Genomic DNA, 19,980 nt, shown 5'->3' on the forward strand with positions numbered 1-19,980 from the left:
AAACTTCTTACTCTGACATACACCCCAGAGGAACTATCACTGCCACCGATACTCAGAACTGATTCCATATTTATTCTAATTTAATGAAGCTATCAGAACAGAAAGAATCATTTTGCCTCAATTCACAAATGATTAGACAAATCACAAAGGGATACAGAAGTGAAAGCATTCCAGTGAATAGCTGGGAACCACTCCCTCATTCTCAGCTCACAAACCTGTTCCTGTGAACTGGAGGAACTAGTTTATCCTGAGCAATGGAAAGGACTGAATGTGAGCAGGAGAGGCAGAGTCCAAGAAGCTGCTGTGGGCCTAGATTTACAGACACCCCCCCTGCACCCCTCCATTCACAGCCCCCAACAGCTGCCAGCTCTGTCAACCCTGGGAGAGAAGCTGAGCCTACACACCCCGGCAAAACTCTTGGCAGGAGTCCAAGATCCCCTGATTCACCAAAAGCAGGTGAGTGAAGAGAGAGAGACTCAGAAACAGAGCAGTGCTGGACTGTGGCTCAGCTCTGACGAAGGGTCATCCAGACTCCAAACGTTGGCTCTATTCTCTCTCCACAGAGGCTTTCAGACCTGCTGAGATTTTCCAGCATTTTCTGTTTTCGCAGTAACCCGCAGTAATTTGCTTTTATCTGTGAGGTAAGTGGGTTGTCCACTGGATTCAGGGAGGGGAGTCCCTCTGTTGGATTAAAGAGAGTTTTTCTGTTGGATTGAGTGTTGGGGGTGGGGGGGTGGGAGAGAAGGGGGAGCGGTTCTCGAATGCGTTGCTCTGCTGGATTGTCCATTCAGTCCCTTCAGATTGCTCTGCCTTTGGCTCCGATCATGGCTTATCTGATTGTGGCCTCAACTCTCCTGCCCTCCCCATAACCTTTGATACATTTGTTAGTCGAGAATCTAACTAACTCAGCCTTAAAAATATTCAATGACTGCCCCGACGACTCTCTGGGGAAGAGAACGCCACATACTCTCAATCTTCTGAGAGAAAACAATTCTCCTAATCTCTGTCTAAAACAGGAGACGCCTTATTTTTAAACTGTCTGGTCCAATTGCTCCCACAGGGGAAACATCCTCTCAGCTCCCACCATATCAAGTCCCCTCAGGATCTGATATGTTTCAAAAAGATCACCTCTCATTCTTCTAAACTCCAATGGCTGTAGGCCCAACCTGTTCAACCTTTCTTCAGAAGATAACTCCTTCATCCCAGAAATCAATCGAGTGAACCTTCTCTGAACTGTTTCTAATGCAATTACATCCTTTATTAAATAAGAAATCCAAAGTGACACACAATACAGCAGATGTGGTATGACTGAGACCCTCTACAGCTGCAGTAAAGCTTCCCTACATTTGTATTCCATTCCCCCTGCAATAGACACCAACATTCCATTTGCCTTCCTAATCACTCCCTGTACCTGCGTACAAACTTTGTGATTCACATGCCAGGATACCGAGATCATACTGGACCATTAAGTTCTGAAATCTCTGCCCATTTAAGTAAAATCCCTGCAGTGCACAGGAGGCTTTTCGGCCCATCAGGTCTGCACCGACTCTCCAACTGGGCATCCGATCCAGAGGATGCACTTATGAGATGTGAACAAAGAACAATACAGCACAGGAACAGGCCCTTTGGCCCTCCAAGCCCGCGCCGCTCCCTGGTCCAAACTAGACCATTCTTTTGTAACCCTCCATTCCCACTCCGTTCATGTGGCTATCTAGATAAGTCTTAAACGTTCCCAGTGTGTCCGCCTCCACCACCTTGCCTGGCAGCGCATTCCAGGCCCCCACTACCCTCTGTGTAAAATACGTCCCTCTGATATCCGTGTTAAACCTCCCCCTTCCTCACCTTGAACCTATGACCCCTCATGAACGTCACCACCGATCTGGGAAAAAGCTTCCCACCGTTCACCCTATCTATGCCTTTCATAATTTTATACACCTCTATTAGGTCACCCCTCATCCTCCGTCTTTCCAGTGAGAACAACCCCAGTTTACCCAATCTCTCCTCATAACTAAGTCCTTCCATACCAGGCAACATCCTGGTAAAACTCCTCTTCACTCTCTCTAAAGCCTCCACGTCCTTCTGGTAGTGTGGCGACCAGAACTGGGCGCAGTATTCCAAATGCGGCCGAACCAATGTTCTATACAACTGCAACATCAGACCCCAACTTTTATACTCTATGCCCCGTCCTATAAAGGCAAGTGTGCCATATGCCTTATTCACTACCTTCTCCACCTGTGACGTCACCTTCAAGGATCTGTGGACTTGCACACCCAGGTCCCTCTGCGTATCTACACCCTTTATGGTTCTGCCATTTATCGTATAGTTCCCCCCTACGTTAGTTCTACCAAAATGCATCCCTTTGCATTTATCTGGATTGAACTCCATCTGCCATTTCTTTGCCCAAATTTCCAGCCTATCTATATCCTTCTGACGCCTCTGACAATGTTCCTCACTATCTGCAAGTCCTGCCAATTTTGTGTCGTCCGCAAACTTACTGATCACCCCAGTTACACCTTCTTCCAGATCGTTTATATAAATCACAAACAGCAGAGGTCCCAATACAGAGCCCTGCGGAACACCACTAGTCACAGGCATCCAGCCGGAAAAAGACCCTTCCACTACCACCCTCTGTCTTCTGTGACCAAGCCAGTTCTCCACCCATCTAGCCACCTCCCCCTTTATCCCATGAGATCCAACCTTTTGCACCAACCTACCATGAGGGACTTTGTCAAACGCTTTACTAAAGTCCATATAGACGACATCCACGGCCCTTCCCTCGTCAACCATTCTAGTCACTTCTTCAAAAAACTCCACCAGGTTAGTGAGGCATGACCTCCCTCTCACAAAACCATACTGACTATCGTTAATGAGTTTATTCCTTTCAAAATGTGCATACATCTATCTCTAAGAGTCCTCTCCAACAACTTCCCTACCACGGACGTCAAGCTCACCGGCCTATAATTTCCTGGGTTATCCTTCCTACCCTTCTTAAATAACGGGACCACATTAGCTATCTTCCAATCCTCTGGGACCTCAACAGTGTCCAGTGACGAGACAACGATTTGCGTCAGAGGCCCAGCGATTTCATCTCTCGTCTCCCTGAGCAGCCTTGGATAGATTCCATCAGGCCCTGGGGATTTGTCAGTCTTTATATTCCCTAAAAAACCAAACACTTCCTCCCTTGTAATGGAGATTTTCTCTAACGGGTTAACACTCCCCTCCGAGACACTCCCAGTCAACACATCCCTCTCCTTTGTGAATACCGACGCAAAGTATTCATTTAGGATCTCCCCTACTTCTTTGTCTCTAAGCATAATTCCCCACTTTTGTCCCTGAGAGGTCCGATTTTTTCCCTGACAACCCTTTTGTTCCTAACGTATGAATAAAATGCCTTGGGATTCTCCTTAATCCTGTCTGCCAACGACATTTCATGACCCCTTTTTGCCCTTCTAATTCCTCGTTTGAGTTCTTTCCTACTTTCTTTGTATTCCTCCAGAGCTCCCTCCGTTTCTAGCTGCCTGGACATAACGTACGCCTCTCTTTTCTTTTTGACCAATCGCTCAATTTCCCTGGTTATCCACGGTTCTCGAATCCTACCCTTCCTATCCTTTTTTACAGGCACATGCCTATCCTGCAACCCTAACAACTGTTCCTTAAATGACTCCCACATGCCAGATGTGGATTTACCCTCTAACAGCCTCTCCCAATTAACAGCTGCCAATTTCTGCCTAATCCCACTAAAGTTAGCCTTCCCCCAATTCAACATCTTACTCTTGGGACACCACTCATCCTTTTCCATCACTATCCTAAAGCTAACAGAATTGTGGTCATTATTTGCCACATGTTCCCCTACCGAAACTTTGAAGACCTGACCGGGCTCATTCCCCAGTACTAGGTCCAGTATAGCCCCCTCTCTAGTCGGGCTATCTACATATTGTTCCAAAGAACCTTCCTGTACGCATTTTACAAATTCCTCCCCATTCAGACTCCCACCCCTACGCGATTTCCAGTCTATACCAGGGAAATTGAAGTCTCCCACTACAACAACACTATTTTTCCGGCACCTATCCATTATCTCCTGACATATCCGTTCTTCCACTTCCCAAGGCTGTTGGGGGGCCTGTAGTATACCCCCAACATAGTGACTGCGCCCTTCCTGTTTCTGAGCTCCACCCACAGTGACTCGTTACCATAGAACCATAGAACCATAGAAAATTACAGCTCAGAAACAGGACTTTTGGCCCTTCTTGTCTGTGCCGAACCATTTTATGCCTAGTCCCACTGACCTGCACTTGGACCATATCCCTCCACACCCCTCTCATCCATGAACGTGTCCAAGTTTTTCTTAAATGTTAAAAGTGACCCCGCATTTACCACTTTATCCGGCAGCTCATTCCACACTCCCACCACTCTCTGCGTGAAGAAGCCCCCCCTAATATTCCCTTTAAACTTTTCTCCTTTCACCCTTAACCCATGCCCTCTGGTTTTTTTCTCCCCTAGCCTCAGCGGAAAAAGCCTGCTTGCATTCACTCTATCTATACCCATCAAAATCTTATACACCTCTATCAAATCTCCCCTCAATCTTCTACGCTCCAGGGAATAAAGTCCCAACCTATTCAATCTCTCTCTGTAACTCAGCTTCTCAAGTCCCGGCAACATCCTTGTGAACCTTCTCTGCACTCTTTCAACCTTATTTACATCCTTCCTGTAACTAGGTGACCAAAACTGTACACAATACTCCAAATTCGGCCTCACCAATGCCTTATATAACCTTACCATAACACTCCAACTTTTATACTCGATACTCCGATTTATAAAGGCCAATGTACCAAAGGCACTCTTTACGACCATATCCACCTGTGACGTCACTTTTAGGGAATTCTGTACCTGTATTCCCAGATCCCTCTGTTCAACTGCACTCTTCAGAGTCCTACCATTTACCCTGTACGTTCTTCTTTGGTTTGTCCTTCCAAAGTGCAATATCTCACACTTGTCTGCATTAAATTCCATTTGCCATTTTTCAGCCCATTTTTCTAGTTGGTCCAAATCCCTCTGCAAGCTTTGAAAACCTTCCTCACTGTCCACTACACCTCCGATCTTTGTATCATCAGCAAACGTGCTGATCCAATTGACCACATTATCATCCAGATCATTGATATAGATGACAAACAACAATGGACCCAACACCGATCCCTGCGGCACACCACTAGTCACAGGCCTCCACTCAGAGAAGCAATCCTCCACAACTACTCTCTGGCTTCTTCCATTGAGCCAGTGTCTTATCCAATTTACTACCTCCCCATGTATACCTAGCGACTGAACCTTCCTAACTAACCTCCCATGAGGGACCTTGTCAAAGGCCTTGCTGAAATCCAGGTAGACAACATCCACCGCCTTCCCTTCATCCACTTTCCTGGTAACCTCAAAAAACTCTAATAGATTGGTCAAACATGACCCACCACGCACAAAGCCATGTTGACTCTCCCTAATAAGTCCCTGTCTATCCAAATATTTGTAGATCCTATCCCTTATCACACCTTCCAATAACTTGCCCACCACCGACGTCAAACTTACTGGCCGATAATTTCCCGGATTTCTTTTGGAACCTTTTTTAAACAACGGAACAACATGAGCCACCCTCCAATCATCCGGCACCTCCCCCGTGAATACTGACATTTTAAATATGTCTGCCAGGGCCCCTGCAAGTTCAACACTAGCTTCCCTCAAGGTCCGTCGGAATACCCTGTCCGGTCCTGGGGATTTATCCACTCTGATTTGCCTCAAGACAGCGAGCACCTCCTCCCCTTTAATCTGTAAAGGTTCCATGGCCTCCCTACCAGTTTGCCCTATTTCCATAGACTCCATGCCCGTTTCCTCAGTAAATACGGATGCAAAAAAACCATTTAGTATCTCCCCCATCTCTTTTGGTTCCATACACAGTCTACCACTCTGGTCTTCAAGAGGACCAATTTTATCCCTCACTATCCTTTTGCTCCTAACATACCTTTAGAAGCTCTTTGGACTTTCCTTCACTCTGTCTGCCAAAGCAACCTCATGTCTTCTTTTAGCCCTCCTGATTTCCCTCTTACTAGCTTCTTGCACTTTTTATACTCCTCGAGCATCTGATGTGTTCCTTGCTGCCTGTACATTTCATACAACTCTCTCTTCTCTCTTGCACTCGGGTAGTGCACTAGAAAGCTTTAGATTGGCTAAGAGGGAGTTGAAGAGCGAGCTTAGAAGGGCTAAAAGGGGACATGAGAAGACTTTGGCGGATAGGGTTAAAGAGAATCCTAAGGCGTTCTATAGGTATGTCAAGAACAGAAGGTTGGTTAGGGCAAGTTTAGGGCCAGTTATAGATGGCAGAGGGAAGTTATGTGTGGAACCGGAGGAGATTGGTGAAGCATTGAACCAATATTTCTCTTCGGTGTTCACGCAAGGGGACATGAATATAGCTGAGGAGGACACTGGGTTGCAAGGGAGTAGAATAGACAGTATTACAGTTGATAAGGAGGATGTGCAGGATATTCTGGAGGGTCTGAAAATAGATAAATCCCCTGGTCCGGATGGGATTTATCCAAGGATTCTCTGGGAGGCAAGAGAAGTGATTGCAGAGCCTCTGGCTCTGATCTTCAGGTCGTCGTTGGCCTCTGGTATAGTACCAGAAGATTGGAGGTTAGCGAATGTTGTCCCATTGTTTAAGAAGGGGAACAGAGACTTCCCCGGGAATTATAGACCGGTGAGTCTCACTTCTGTTGTCGGCAAGATGTTGGAAAAAATTATAAGGGATAGGATTTATAGTTATTTGGAGAGTAATGAATTGATAGGTGATAGTCAGCATGGTTTTGTGGCAGGTAGGTCGTGCCTTACTAACCTTATTGAGTTTTTTGAGAAAGTGACCAAGGAGGTGGATGGGGGCAAGGCAGTGGACGTGGTATATATGGATTTTAGTAAGGCGTTTGATAAGGTTCACCATGGTAGGCTTCTACAGAAAATGCAGATGTATGGGATTGGGGGTGATCTAGGAAATTGGATCAGGAATTGGCTAGCGGATAGGAAACAGAGGGTGGTGGTTGATAGTAAATATTCATCATGGAGTGCGGTTACAAGTGGTGTACCTCAGGGATCTGTTTTGGGGCCACTGCTGTTTGTAATATTTATTAATGATCTGGATGAGGGTATAGTTGGGTGGATTAGCAAATTTGCTGATGACACCAAAGTCGGTGGTGTGGTAGACAGTGAGGAAGGGTGTCGTAGTTTGCAGGAAGACTTAGACAGGTTGCAAAGTTGGGCCGAGAGGTGGCGGATGGAGTTTAATGCGGAGAAGTGTGAGGTAATTCACTTTGGTAGGAATAACAGATGTGTTGAGTATAGGGCTAACGGGAGGACTTTGAATAGTGTGGAGGAGCAGAGGGATCTAGGTGTATGTGTGCATAGATCCCTGAAAGTTGGGAATCAAGTAGATAAGGTTGTTAAGAAGGCATATGGTGTCTTGGCGTTTATTGGTAGGGGGATTGAATTTAGGAGTCGTAGCGTTATGTTGCAACTGTACACAACTCTGGTGCGGCCGCACTTGGAGTACTGTGTGCAGTTCTGGTCCCCACATTACAGGAAGGATGTGGAGGCTTTGGAGAGGGTGCAGAGGAGGTTTACCAGGATGTTGCCTGGTATGGAGGGGAGATCCTATGAGGAGAGGCTGAGGGATTTGGGATTGTTTTCGCTGGAAAGGCGGCGGCTAAGAGGGGATCTTATTGAAACATATAAGATGATTAGAGGTTTAGATAGGGTGGATAGTGATAGCCTTTTTCCTCTGATGGAGAAATCCAGCACGAGGGGGCATGGCTTTAAATTGAGGGGGGGTAGTTATAGAACCGATGTCAGGGGTAGGTTCTTTACCCAGAGGGTGGTGAGGGATTGGAATGCCCTGCCAGCATCAGTAGTAAATGCGCCTAGTTTGGGGGCGTTTAAGAGATCCGTAGATAGGTTCATGGACGAAAAGAAATTGGTTTAGGTTGGAGGGTCACAGTTTTTTTTTTAACTGGTCGGTGCAACATCGTGGGCCGAAGGGCCTGTTCTGCGCTGTAATGTTCTATGTTCTATGTTCTATGTTCTTAATCAGTGTTACCATCTCCCTCGAGAACCAAGGTTCCTTATTCCTATTTACTTTGCCTTTAATCCTGACAGGAACATACAAACTCTGCACTCTCAAAATTTCTCCTTTGAAGGCCTCCCACTTTCCATTTACATCCTTACCAGAGAACAGCCTGTGCCAATCCACACTTCCCAGATCCCTTCTCATTTCATCAAATTTGGCCTTTTTCCAGTTCAGAACTTCAACCCGAGGACCAGATCTATCCTTATCCACGATCAGGTTGAAACTAATGGCATTATGATCACTGGATCCAAAGTGTTCCCTCACACTCACATCCATCACCTGCCCTAACTCATTTCCCAATAGGAGATCCAATATCGCATCCTCTCTAGTTGGCACCTCTATATACTGATGTAGAAAATTCTCCTGAACACATTTTACAAACTCTACCCCGTCTAAACCTTTAACATTATGCGAGTCCCAATCTATATGTGGAAAATTAAAATCCCCTACTATCACAACTTTGTGTTTCTTGCAGTTGTCAGCTATCTCTCCGCTGATTTGCTCCTCCAATTCTCGCTGACTATTGGGTGGTCTATAATACAAGCCCATTAATGTGGTCATACCTTTCCTGTTTCTCAGCTCCACCCATAGGGCCTCTGTAGACAAGCTCCCTAATCTATCCTGCCTGAGTACCGCTGTAACATTTTCCCTGACCAACAATGCCACCCCCCCACCTTTTATCCCTCTGCCTCTATCCCGCCTGAAACATTGGAACCCTGGAACATTGAGCTGCCAGTCCTGCCCCTCCTGTAGCCAAGTTTCACTAATGGCTATAATGTCATACTTCCATGTGTCTATCCACGCCTTCAGCTCATCTGCCTTCCCTACAATACTCCTGGCATTGAAATAGACACACCTCAAAAAATTATTTCCACCACACTCTACCCTTCCATTTGTGATTTTGCTTGAACTAACCTGTCTTTTTACCCCTGCTCCACTATCTGCTCTGGCACTCTGGTTCCCACCCCCCTGCAAATCTAGTTTAAACGCTCCCCAATAACACCAGAAAATCTCCCTGCAAGTATATTGGTCCCCTTGTAGTTTAGGTGTAACCCGTCTCTCTTGTACAGGTCCCACCTGCCCCAGAAGAGGTCCCAATGATCCAAGAATTGGAAACCCTGCCCCCTGCACCAGTTCCTCAGCCACGTGTTTATCCGCCCAAGCATCCTACTCCTGCCCTCACTGGCATGTGGCTCAGGTAGCAATCCTGAGATTACTACCCTCGGGGTCCTGCTTTTTAACTTCCTTCCAAGCTCTTTGTACTCACTCTTTAGGACCTCCTCACTCTTCCTTCCCACGTCATTGGTACCGACGTGTACCACGACATCTGGCTGATCACCTTCCCACTTTAGAACGCTGTGCACGCGATCAGAGACATCGCTGACCTTGGCACCTGGGAGGCAACAAACCATGCGGGAGTCTCTGTCCCGACCACAGAACCTCCTGTCTGTACCTCTGACCATTGAGTCCCCTATCACTACTGCTCTCCTCTTCTTCATCCCACCCTTTTGCGCTGTAGAACCAGACTCAGTATCAGAGTTCCGGCTGTTGCAGCTTGTCCCAGGTAAAGCATCTGCCACAACAGTATCCAATTCAGTATACCTGTTGTGGAGGGGTATGACCACAGGGGAACCCTGCTCTGCCTGTCCTTTCACACTGCCATTTCCTCTCCTTACAGTAACCCAATTTCTTGTGCTCTGCTGCTTAGGTGTAACTATCTCCCTAAAGCTACTGTCTATATCCCGAATTAGATGGAGGTCATCAAGCTCCTTCTCCAGCTCCCTATCACGCTTTGCTAGCAGCTGCAGCTGAATGCATCTTTTGCAGGTACTGTCGTCAGGGATACCGGAGGTCTCCCTGATCTCCCACATCCTGCAAGAGGAGCATTCCAATATCTTGCCTGGCATATTTTTTTTACTCTGGGGAAATACAGGAATAAACTTTCTGGAAAAGAAAAAAAAAACCTACTCTCGCCTCTGCCTGTTCTTGCCGAAGCCCGTTTTGAGCCAAAGCCCTTCAGCTCTCACTCTGTCCCCTGCTCACTCTGCTGCCCGCTAACGACGCTGCCCGCTCAAAGGTGCGGCCTACTTTTAAACCCTCCAAAACCTTCCCAGGCTGCTGCTGGGCCTACTTCCTGTTTTGAAAAAAACCTCCGATTTTTTTCACAAATTTAACTGAAAAATAAATAAATAAATTAGTGCACAAACAAGCTCCCTTACCCTCAGCCTGCTCCTGTGGAACATGACCCCTCTGAATTGTCCTCCCTCTGCACCGCTGTAATATGCTCTCTACTCCCCCACCTCTTTTGGCCCCTCCTCTGTCTCGCCTAAAACACTTGTACCCCGGAATATTCAGTTGCCAGTCCTGTCCCTCTTTCAACCAAGTCTCTGTCACCGCAACCACATCCAAATTCCTCGTAAGCATTAAGGCCCTAAGTTTGTCTGTCGTACCTGCTACGTTCCTTGAATTGAAGTAGATGCACTCCAGACCTCCAGTCTGTGGGAGTTCCGTGACGCATCCAGCATCCTGGATGACTACATCTGCAGGAAGTGCACCCAGTTGCAGCTCCTCACGGACTGTGTGGATGGGTTAGAGCGGCAGTTGGATGCACTTTGGAGCATGCAGGTGGCGGAAAGCGTCATAGATAGGAGCTTCAGAGACATAGTCACACCCAAGGTGCAGGCAGATAGATGGGTGACCGCTAGAAGGGGCAGGCAGTCAGTGCAGGAATCCCCTGTGGTCGTCCCCCTCTCTAACAAGTATACCGTATTGGATACTGTTGGGAGGGATGGCCTATCAGGGGATAGCAGCAGTAGCAGCAACCAGAGCAGTGGCACCACAGCTGGCTCTGTTGTTAAGCAGGGAGGGTCAAAGAGCATGAGAGCAATAGTTATAGGGGACTCTATAGATAGGCGCTACTGTTGATGTGAAGGAGACTCAATCGTATGTTGCCTCCCTGGTGCCAGGGTCCAGGATATCTCTGAACGGACAGAAAGCATTCTGAAGGGAGAGGGTGAACAGCCAGAGGTCGTGGTACATATTGGTACTAGCGACATAGGCAGGAAGAGTGATGAGGTCCTGCAGCAGCAGTTTAGGGAGTTAGGTAGGAAGTTAAAAAGCAGGACCTTCAGGGTTGAAATCTAAGGATTACTCCCTGTGCCATGTGCTAGTGAGGCTAGGAATAGAAAGATAGTATAACTCAAGACATGGCTAAACAACTGGTGTAGATAGATAGATAGAATAGTACAGCACAGAACAGGCCCTTCGGCCCACGATGTTGTGCCGAGCTTTATCTGAAACCAAGATCAAGCTATCCCACTCCCTATCATCCTGGTGTGCTCCATGTGCCTATCCAATAACCACTTAAATGTTCCTAAAGTGTCTGACTCCACTATCACTGCAGGCAGTCCATTCCACACCCCAACCACTCTCTGCGTAAAGAACCTACCTCTGATATCCTTCCTATATCTCCCACCACGAATCCTATAGTTATGCTCCCTTGTAATAGCTCCATCCACCCGAGGAAATAGTCTTTGAACGTTCACTCTATCTGTCCCCTTCATCATTTTATAAACCTCTATTAAGTCTCCCCTCAGCCTCCTCTGCTCCAGAGAGAACAGCCCTAGCTGTAGGAGGGAGGGTTTCAGATATCTGGACTATTGGGACCTCTTCCGGGCAGGTGGGACGGATGGATCTATTCTGGCCGGGAGGTTTGCTGGTGTCACATGGAAGGATTTAAACTCGTTTGGCAGGGGGGTGAGAACCAAAGCACAGGTGCAGTAAGAAGTCTCACAACACCAGGTTAAAGTCCAACAGGTTTATTTGGTAGCACAAGCTTTCGGAGCGTTGCCCCTTCATCAGGTGAGTGGGAGCTGGGTTCACAAACAGGACATATATAGACACAAACTCAATTACAAGATAATGGTTGGAATGCGAGTCTTAAGAGGTAATCAAGTCTTTACAAGTACAGACAATGCGAGTGGAGAGAGGATGAAGTACAGGTTAAAGAGGTGTAAATTGTCTCCAGCCAGGACAGTTAGTGAGATTTTGCAAGCCTAGGTAAGTCGTGGGGGTTACAGATAAAAACATAGATACAGAAAAACTACAGCACAAAACAGGCCCTTCGGCCTCACAAGTTGTGCCGAACATATCCCTACCTTCTAGGCCTACCTATAACCCTCCATCCTATTAAGTCCCATGTACTCATCCAGGAGTCTCTTAAAAGACCCTATTGAGTTTGCCTCCACCACCACTGACGGCAGCCGATTCCACCCGCCCACCACCCTCTGTGTGAAAAACTTCCCCCTAACATTTCCCCTGTACCTACCCCCAGCACCTTAAACCTGTGTCCTCTCGTAGCAGCCATTTCCACCCTGGGAAAAAGCCTCTGAGAGTCCACCTGATCTATGCCTCTCGACATCTTATATACCTCTATTAGGTCTCCTCTCATCCTACCTCTCTCCAAGGAGAAAAGACCAAGCTCCCTCAGCCTATCCTCATAAGGCATGCCACTCAATCCAGGCAACATCCTTGTAAATCGCCTCTGCACCCTTTCAATCTTTTCCACATCCTTCCTGTAATGAGGCGACCAGAACTGAGCACAGTACTCCAAGTGGGGTCTGACGAGGGTCTTATATAGCTGCATCATTATCCCTGGATTCCCAAACTCAATCCCTTGATTGATAAAGGCCAGCACACCATACGCCTTCTTAAGCACCTCCTCCACCTGCGGGCCGATTTTAGAGTCCTATGGACCCAGACCCCAAGGTCCTTCTGATCCTCTACAGTACTAACAGTCTTTCCCTTTATATTGTACTCCTTCATCCCATTTGACCTGCCAAAATGGACCACTACGCATTTATCTGGGTTGAAGTCCATCTGCCACTTCTCCGCCCAGTCTTGCATCCTATCTATGTCCCTCTGTAACTTCTGACATCCCTCCAGACTATCCACAACCCCACCAACCTTCGTGTCGTCGGCAAACTTACCAACCCATCCCTCCACTTCCTCATCCAGGTCATTTATGAAAATGACAAACAGCTAGGGTCCCAGAACAGATCCCTGGGGCACACCACTGGTGACCAACTTCCATTTAGAAAAAGACCCATCTATACCCACTCTCTGCCTCCTTTGGGCAAGTCAGTTCTGGATGCACAGGGCAGCAGCCCCTTGGATCCCATGCCCTCTCACTTTTTCTAGAAGTCTTGCATGGGGGACCTTATCGAACGCCTTGCTAAAATCCATATAAACCACATCTGCCGCTTTCCCTTCGTCAATGTGTTTAGTCACATTTTCAAAGAACTCCACCAGGCTCGTAAGGCACGATCTGTCTTTGACAAAGCCATGCTGAGTATTCTTGAGCATACTAAACCTCTCTAAATGCTCATAAATCTTGTCCCTCAGGATCTTCTCCATCAGCTTACCAACCACTGAGGTTAGATTCACCGGTCGGTAATTTCCTGGGCTATCCCTATTCCCCTTCTTGAAAATAGGAACCACATCCGCAATCCTCCAATCCTCCGGCACTTCTCCCGTCTCCATCGACGATGCAAAGATCATCGCCAGAGGCTCTGCAATCTCTTCCCTCGTCTCCCATAGTAACCTGGGGTACATCCCATCCGGACCCGGCGACTTATCTATCTTGATGCCATTCAAAGATTCCAGCACAACCTCTTTGTTAAAGTCCACATACTCAATCTTTTCAGTCCACCGCACGCCCGCAGTACATCCAACCAGGTCCTTCTCCTCTGTGAAAACCGAGACAAAATACTCATTAAGCATCTCTGCCATTTCTACTGGTTCCATACAGATTTTCCCACCTTCACCTTTTATAGGCCCTATTCCTTCACGTCTCATCCTTTTACTCTTCACATATTTATAGATCGCCTTCGGGTTTTCCTTTATCCTACCTGCCAGGGCCTTCTCGTGACCCCTTCTGGCTCTCCTAATTTCCTTCTTTCGTCCCTTCCTACAAGCCGTATACTCATCTAGATCCCTATCTTCGCCAAGCTCTCTGAACCTTTTGTACGCTTTCCTTTTCTTCTCGACTAGGTCCCGCACAGCTTTCGTGCACCACGGTTCCTTTAACCTACCAACTCCTCCCTGTCTGCTCGGAACGTTGTCCTGTAGAACTCTAGACAGATAGTGTGACATGAACCCAAGATCCCAGTTGAGGCTGTCCTCATGTGTGCGGAACTTGGCTATCAGTTTCTGCTCGGTGATTCTGCATTGCCATGTGTCTTGCAGGCAGCCTTGGAGAATGCTTACCCGTAGTTCAGAGGCTGAATGCCCTTGACTGCTGAAGTGTTCCCCTGCCTGATTGTTGAGCGGTATCCATTTATCCGATCACAGTGAATCTGTGGGATTCTTTGCCGCAGAAGGCTGTGGAGGCCAGGTCATTGAGTGTCTTTAAGAGAGAGATAGATAGGTTCATGATTAATAAGGGGATCGGGGGTTATGGGGAAAAGGCAGAAGAATGGGGATGAGAAAAATGTCAACCATGATTGGATGACGGAGCAGACTCGATGGGCCGAGTCGCCTAATTCTGCTCCTATGTCTTATGATCTTATGGTATAACATGGGTGGAGCTCAGGAATAGGAAGAGTGTAGTCACAATGTTGGGTGTTTACTATAGGCCTCCCAACAGCCAGCGGGAGATAGAGGAACAGATATGTAGGCAGATTTTGACATGGTGTAAAAGTAACAGGGTTGTTGTGGTGGGTGACTTTAACTTCCCCTATATTGACTGGGACTCACTTAGTGCTCGGGGCTTGGATGGGGCAGAGTTTGTAAGGAGCATCCAGGAGGTCTTCTTGAAACAATATGTAGATAGTCCAACTAGGGAAGGGGCCGTACTGGACCTGGTATTGGGGAATGAGCCCGGCCAGGTCGTCGATGTTTCAGTGGGGGAGCAGTTCAGGAACAGTGACCACAATTCAGTAAGTTTTAAGGTACTGATGGATAAAGGTAAGTGTAGTCCTCAAGTGAAGGTGCAAAACTGGGGGAAGGCTAATTACAACAATATTAAGCAGGAACTGAAGAATGTAGATTGGGGGCAGATGTTTGAGGGCAAATCTACATCTGGCATGTGGGAGGCTTTCAAGTGTAAGTTGACAGGAATTCAGACCGGCACATTCCTGTAAGGATGAAGGATAAATATGGCAAGTTTCGGGACCTTGGATAACGAGGGATATTGTGAGCTAGTCAAAAAGTAAAAGGAAGCATTTGTCAAGGCTCAGAGGCTGGGAACACACGAAGCAAGTATGGGATACAAGGAAAATAGAGGGGCGACCTGATAGAAGTCTACAAGATTATGAGAGGGATGGACAGAGTGGATAGTCAGAAGCTTTTTCCCAGGGTGGAAGAGTTAATTACTAGGGGGCACAGGTTTAAGGTGCGAGGGGCAAGGTTTAAAAGAGATGTACGAGACAACACAGGGTGGTGGGTGCTTGGAACCCGCTGCGGGGGGAGGTAGTGGAAGCAGATACGATAGTGACTTTTAAGGGGCGTCTTTACAAATCCATGAATAGGATGGGAATGGTGGGATATGGTCCCTGGAAGGGTCGGGGGTTTTAGTTCAGATGGGCAGCATGGTCGGTGCAGGCTTGGAGGGCCGAAAGGCCTGTTCCTGTGCTGTAATTTTCTTTGTTCTTTGCATTTTTGGACTGTGGGAGGAAACTGGATCACTAGATTCAGAAAGAACAATGAACAGTGCAGCACAGGAACAGGCTCTTCGGCCCACCAAGCCTGCACTGATCATGTTTACTTATCTAGACCAACCGCCAATATCCCTCTACTCCCCGTCTGTTCCCCTGCCTATCCAGATAAGTCTTAAATGTCACTAACGTGCCTGCATCAACCACCTCACTTGGCAGCGCATTCCAGGCCCCCATCATTCTCTGTGTAAAAAACTTCCTCTGCACATCTCCACTGAACCTTTCCCTCCTTATCTTGAACTTGTGCCCCCTTGTGATTGTCATTTCTGCCCTGGGAAAAAGCTTCCAACTGTTCACCCTATCTATACCCCTCATAACTTCTATCAGGTCACCCCTCAGCCTCCGTCTTTCCAGGGAGAACAATCCCAGTTTATTCAATCTCTCCTCATAGCTAATACCATCCATACCAGGCAACATCCTGGTAAACCTTTTCTGCACTCTCTCCAAAGCCTCCACGTCCTTCTGGTAGTGCGGTGACCAGAATTGCACACAGTATTTCAAATGTGGCCAAACCAATGTTTTATACAACTGTAACATAATTTGCCAACTTTTATACTCGATGCCCCGTTCGATGAAGGCGAGCGTGCCGTATGCTTCCTTCACCACCTTTTCCACCTGTGTTGCCACTTTTAAGGATCTGTACTTCCAGATCTCTCTGTGCTCCCAGATCTCTCTGTACTCCCAGATCTCTCTGTGCTCCCAGATCTCTCTGTACTCCCAGATCTCTCTGTGCTCCCAGGTCTCTCTGTGCTCCCAGATCTCTCTGTGCTCCCAGATCTCTCTGTGCTCCCAGATCTCTCTGTGCTCCCAGATCTCTCTGTGCTCCCAGATCTCTCTGTACTCCCAGATCTCTCTCTGTGTCTGCGCTCCTGATGGTTCTGCCATTTATTTTATAGCTCCCACCTGAATTGGATCTACCAAAATGCATCACCTTGCATTTGTCCGGATTAAATTCCATCTGCCATTTCTCCGCCCAATTTTCCAGCCTATCTATATCCTGCTGTATTCTCTGACAATCTTCATCACTATCCGCAACTCCACCAATCTTAGTATCATCCACAAACTTGTTAATCAGACCAGCTACGTTTTCTTCCAAGTAATTTACATATATATTACAAATAGCAGAGGTCCCAGCACTGATCCCTGCGGAACACCACTCGTTACAGACCTGCATTCAGAAAAAACCCTTCCACCGCTACCCTCGGTCTTCCATGGCCAAGCCAGTTCTGAATCCATCCAACTCGTTCACCGTTGATCCCGTGTGATTTAACCGTTTGTACCAGCCTGCCATGAGGGACCTTGTCAAATGCTTTACTAAAGTTCATGTAGACAACATCCACAGCCCTTCCCTCGTCAATCATTTTTGTCACTTCCTCAAAAAACTCAAATAAACTGTGCTCAGTTCTGGTCGCCTCATTACAGGAAGGATGTGGAAATGATTGAAAGGATGCAGAGGAGATTTACAAGGATGTTGCCTGGATTGAGTGGCATGCCTTATGAGGATAGGCTGAGGGAGCTTGGTCTTTTCTCCTTGGAGAGAGGTAGGATGAGAGGAGACCTAATAGAGGTATATAAGATGTTGAGAGGCATAGATCGGGTGGACTCTCAGAGGTTTTTTCCCAGGGTGGAAATGGCTGCTACGAGAGGACACAGGTTTAAGGTGCTGGGGGGTAGGTACAGGGGAAATGTTAGAGGGAAGTTTTTCACACAGAGGGTGGTGGGCAAGTGGAGTCGGCTGCCGTCAGTGGTGGTGGAGGCAAACTCAATAGGGTCTTTTAAGAGACTCCTGGATGAGTACATGGGACTTAATAGGATGGAGGGTTATAGGTAGGCCTAGAAGGTAGGGATATGTTCAGCACAACTTGTGCGGCCGAAGGGCCTGTTTGTGCTGTAGTTTTTCTATGTTTCTAAATTAGTGAGACATGACCTCCCTCGTACAAAACCATGCTGTCTGTCACTAATAAGACCATTCAGTTCCAAATGTGTATACATGTGTATAGATCCAATTTCTAAGAATCTTCTCCAACAATTTCACTGACGTCAAGCTCACTGGCCTATAATAACCTGGGTTATCCTTGCTACCCTTTTAAATAATGGGACACCATTGGCTATGTTCCCAAGAATGTTCCCAATGATGGGGGAGTCCAGAACTAAGGGTCATAGTTTGAGGATAAGGGTAAACCTTTTTGAACTGATGTGAGAAGAAATTTCTTCACCCAGAGGGTGGTGAATGAGTAGAATTCAGTCCCACAGAAAGTAGTTGAGGCCAAAACATTGTCTGATTTCAAGAAATTAGATATAGCTCTTGGGATTAAAGGGATCAAGGGGTATGGGAGGAAGGAGGGAATCAGCTAACCCTGTAATGTGACAATTGAGTGAGAAGAGTTAATAAGTAAATGAAAATCTTTCTCCTTTAATGTTTCTCACAGATGAGATCAGGATCACAGATGTGTTTAATGAACAGACCGAAATTGCTAATATTTCTCAGTACAACAGTTTTCCTGAGGATGAGAACAGTTGCTATTTGTATGGGACGGAATCAAGGGAGCAGGCTGCTGCAAACCCAATATCTCTGGAATCGGATTTCTTTGCTTCATTCAAACTTGCTACAGTTTTAACTTTAGTCTTTGTTGCTGTCACAATCATATTAGTTTCCTCTAATCAGTCTGAGCCTCTTCCCATCCACCCCGATTTAACAAAATTCAATGGGCAAGATTCACTGATTCACAAGTTCCGCAAGCTCAGGGTATCCTTCCCAAGCCAGACAGAAGATTTCTGGACAACCTTGGAAAATGTTTTCAATCATTGTCTCGCTGACCCCACAGCGACTCTGGAATGTTGGTTTGTTGGAGTTGGATTTGAAGATTCATGGAACACAATGCTTTGCCTTGCTAAAATTATTGTCAAATTACTATTAGTCACTGATGGTGATTTGGCTCCCAACATAATGAGTAGAATGTTGGATTACAGTCATATTTTTTGGTCACAATCTGGTCTGTTTCCCAGACCAGGTACATGTGCCACTGTCATTGCAAAAAGTGTAAGAAGTCAATCTTGTGCTGTTACGCTGAGTCTTCATTCAGCGACCAGCCCTACAGCTGCACAGATGACCCTTATCTCTGTACAGTCAGTTAACATGCAGCCCACGGAAGAGATGTTTTTCGAAAACTGCACACTGAGAATTTTACATCATCTGAATCATACAGCGCCAACTAGTACAGACATCCCAAACGCACCAGTTGTAGTGGTGAAACCCGAAGACTATTTGGAAAGTGGCTTTCTATGCTGAACACGGTCTAATATTGAGAACTACTTTAGCCATTTGCTTTGGTTGGTAAATGATTACGGACTAGATAAAAACAATCAAATGCAACTGTTGTAATATCTGAATAATGAGTGGTAATCACTGAGTGGATATGAACAGGGACTGTGAACACCAGAACTCTGAACTGGATTTCTGTATATCTGAGAGCACTGTCTCTGTATTTGATAGGGGAGTCTTTGCAATATATTAGAACACAGATTTTAATGTTAAATTATATTGTCGCTTTGTGATATGTGATTAAAGTCTAATTTCTCCTGACTGAAAGCTCCAGTATTAATAAAAGTTTCAGCTTGATCCAAGGCCATGGAATTTATCCGAATAAACTTTAATGGAAATATACATATTTCATTGCCATACAAAGAAAAAAGAACAAAGAAAATTACAGCACAGGAACAGGCCCTTCAGCCCTCCAAGCTTGCACCGACCATGCTGCCCAACTTAACTAAAACCCCCGACCCTTCCAGGGACCATATCCCTCTATTCCCATCTTATTCATGTACTTGTCAAGACGCCCCTTAAAAGTCACTACTGTATCCGCTTCCACTACCTCCTCCGGCAATGAGTTCCAGGCACCCACTACTCTCTGTGTAAAAGATCTGCCTCGTACATCTCCTTTAAACCTTGCCCCTCGCACCTTAAACCTATGCCCCCTAGTAATTGATTCTTCCACCCTGGGAAAAAGCTTCTCACTATCCACTCTGTCCATGCCCCTCATAATCTTGTAGATTTCTATCAGGTCGCCCCTCAACCTCCGTCGCTCCAGTGAGAACAAACCAAATTTCTCCAAC

General features: G+C 46.6%; 1 protein-coding gene across 1 annotated transcript; it reads left to right on the forward strand.

Annotated features, from left to right (window-relative positions):
- Positions 1 to 244: 244 nt before the first annotated feature.
- LOC144503068 (uncharacterized) lies at positions 245 to 19,524 on the forward strand. Its single transcript, XM_078227569.1, has 2 exons — positions 245 to 456; positions 18,297 to 19,524. Exons 1-2 carry the CDS (start codon positions 255 to 257, stop codon positions 19,154 to 19,156), a joined length of 1,062 nt encoding a protein of 353 aa, XP_078083695.1. The 5' UTR covers positions 245 to 254; the 3' UTR covers positions 19,157 to 19,524.
- Positions 19,525 to 19,980: the final 456 nt, after the last annotated feature.

This window comes from Mustelus asterias, chromosome 13 (assembly GCF_964213995.1).
Source record: "Mustelus asterias chromosome 13, sMusAst1.hap1.1, whole genome shotgun sequence".
NCBI classification, from domain to species: Eukaryota; Metazoa; Chordata; class Chondrichthyes; order Carcharhiniformes; family Triakidae; genus Mustelus; species Mustelus asterias.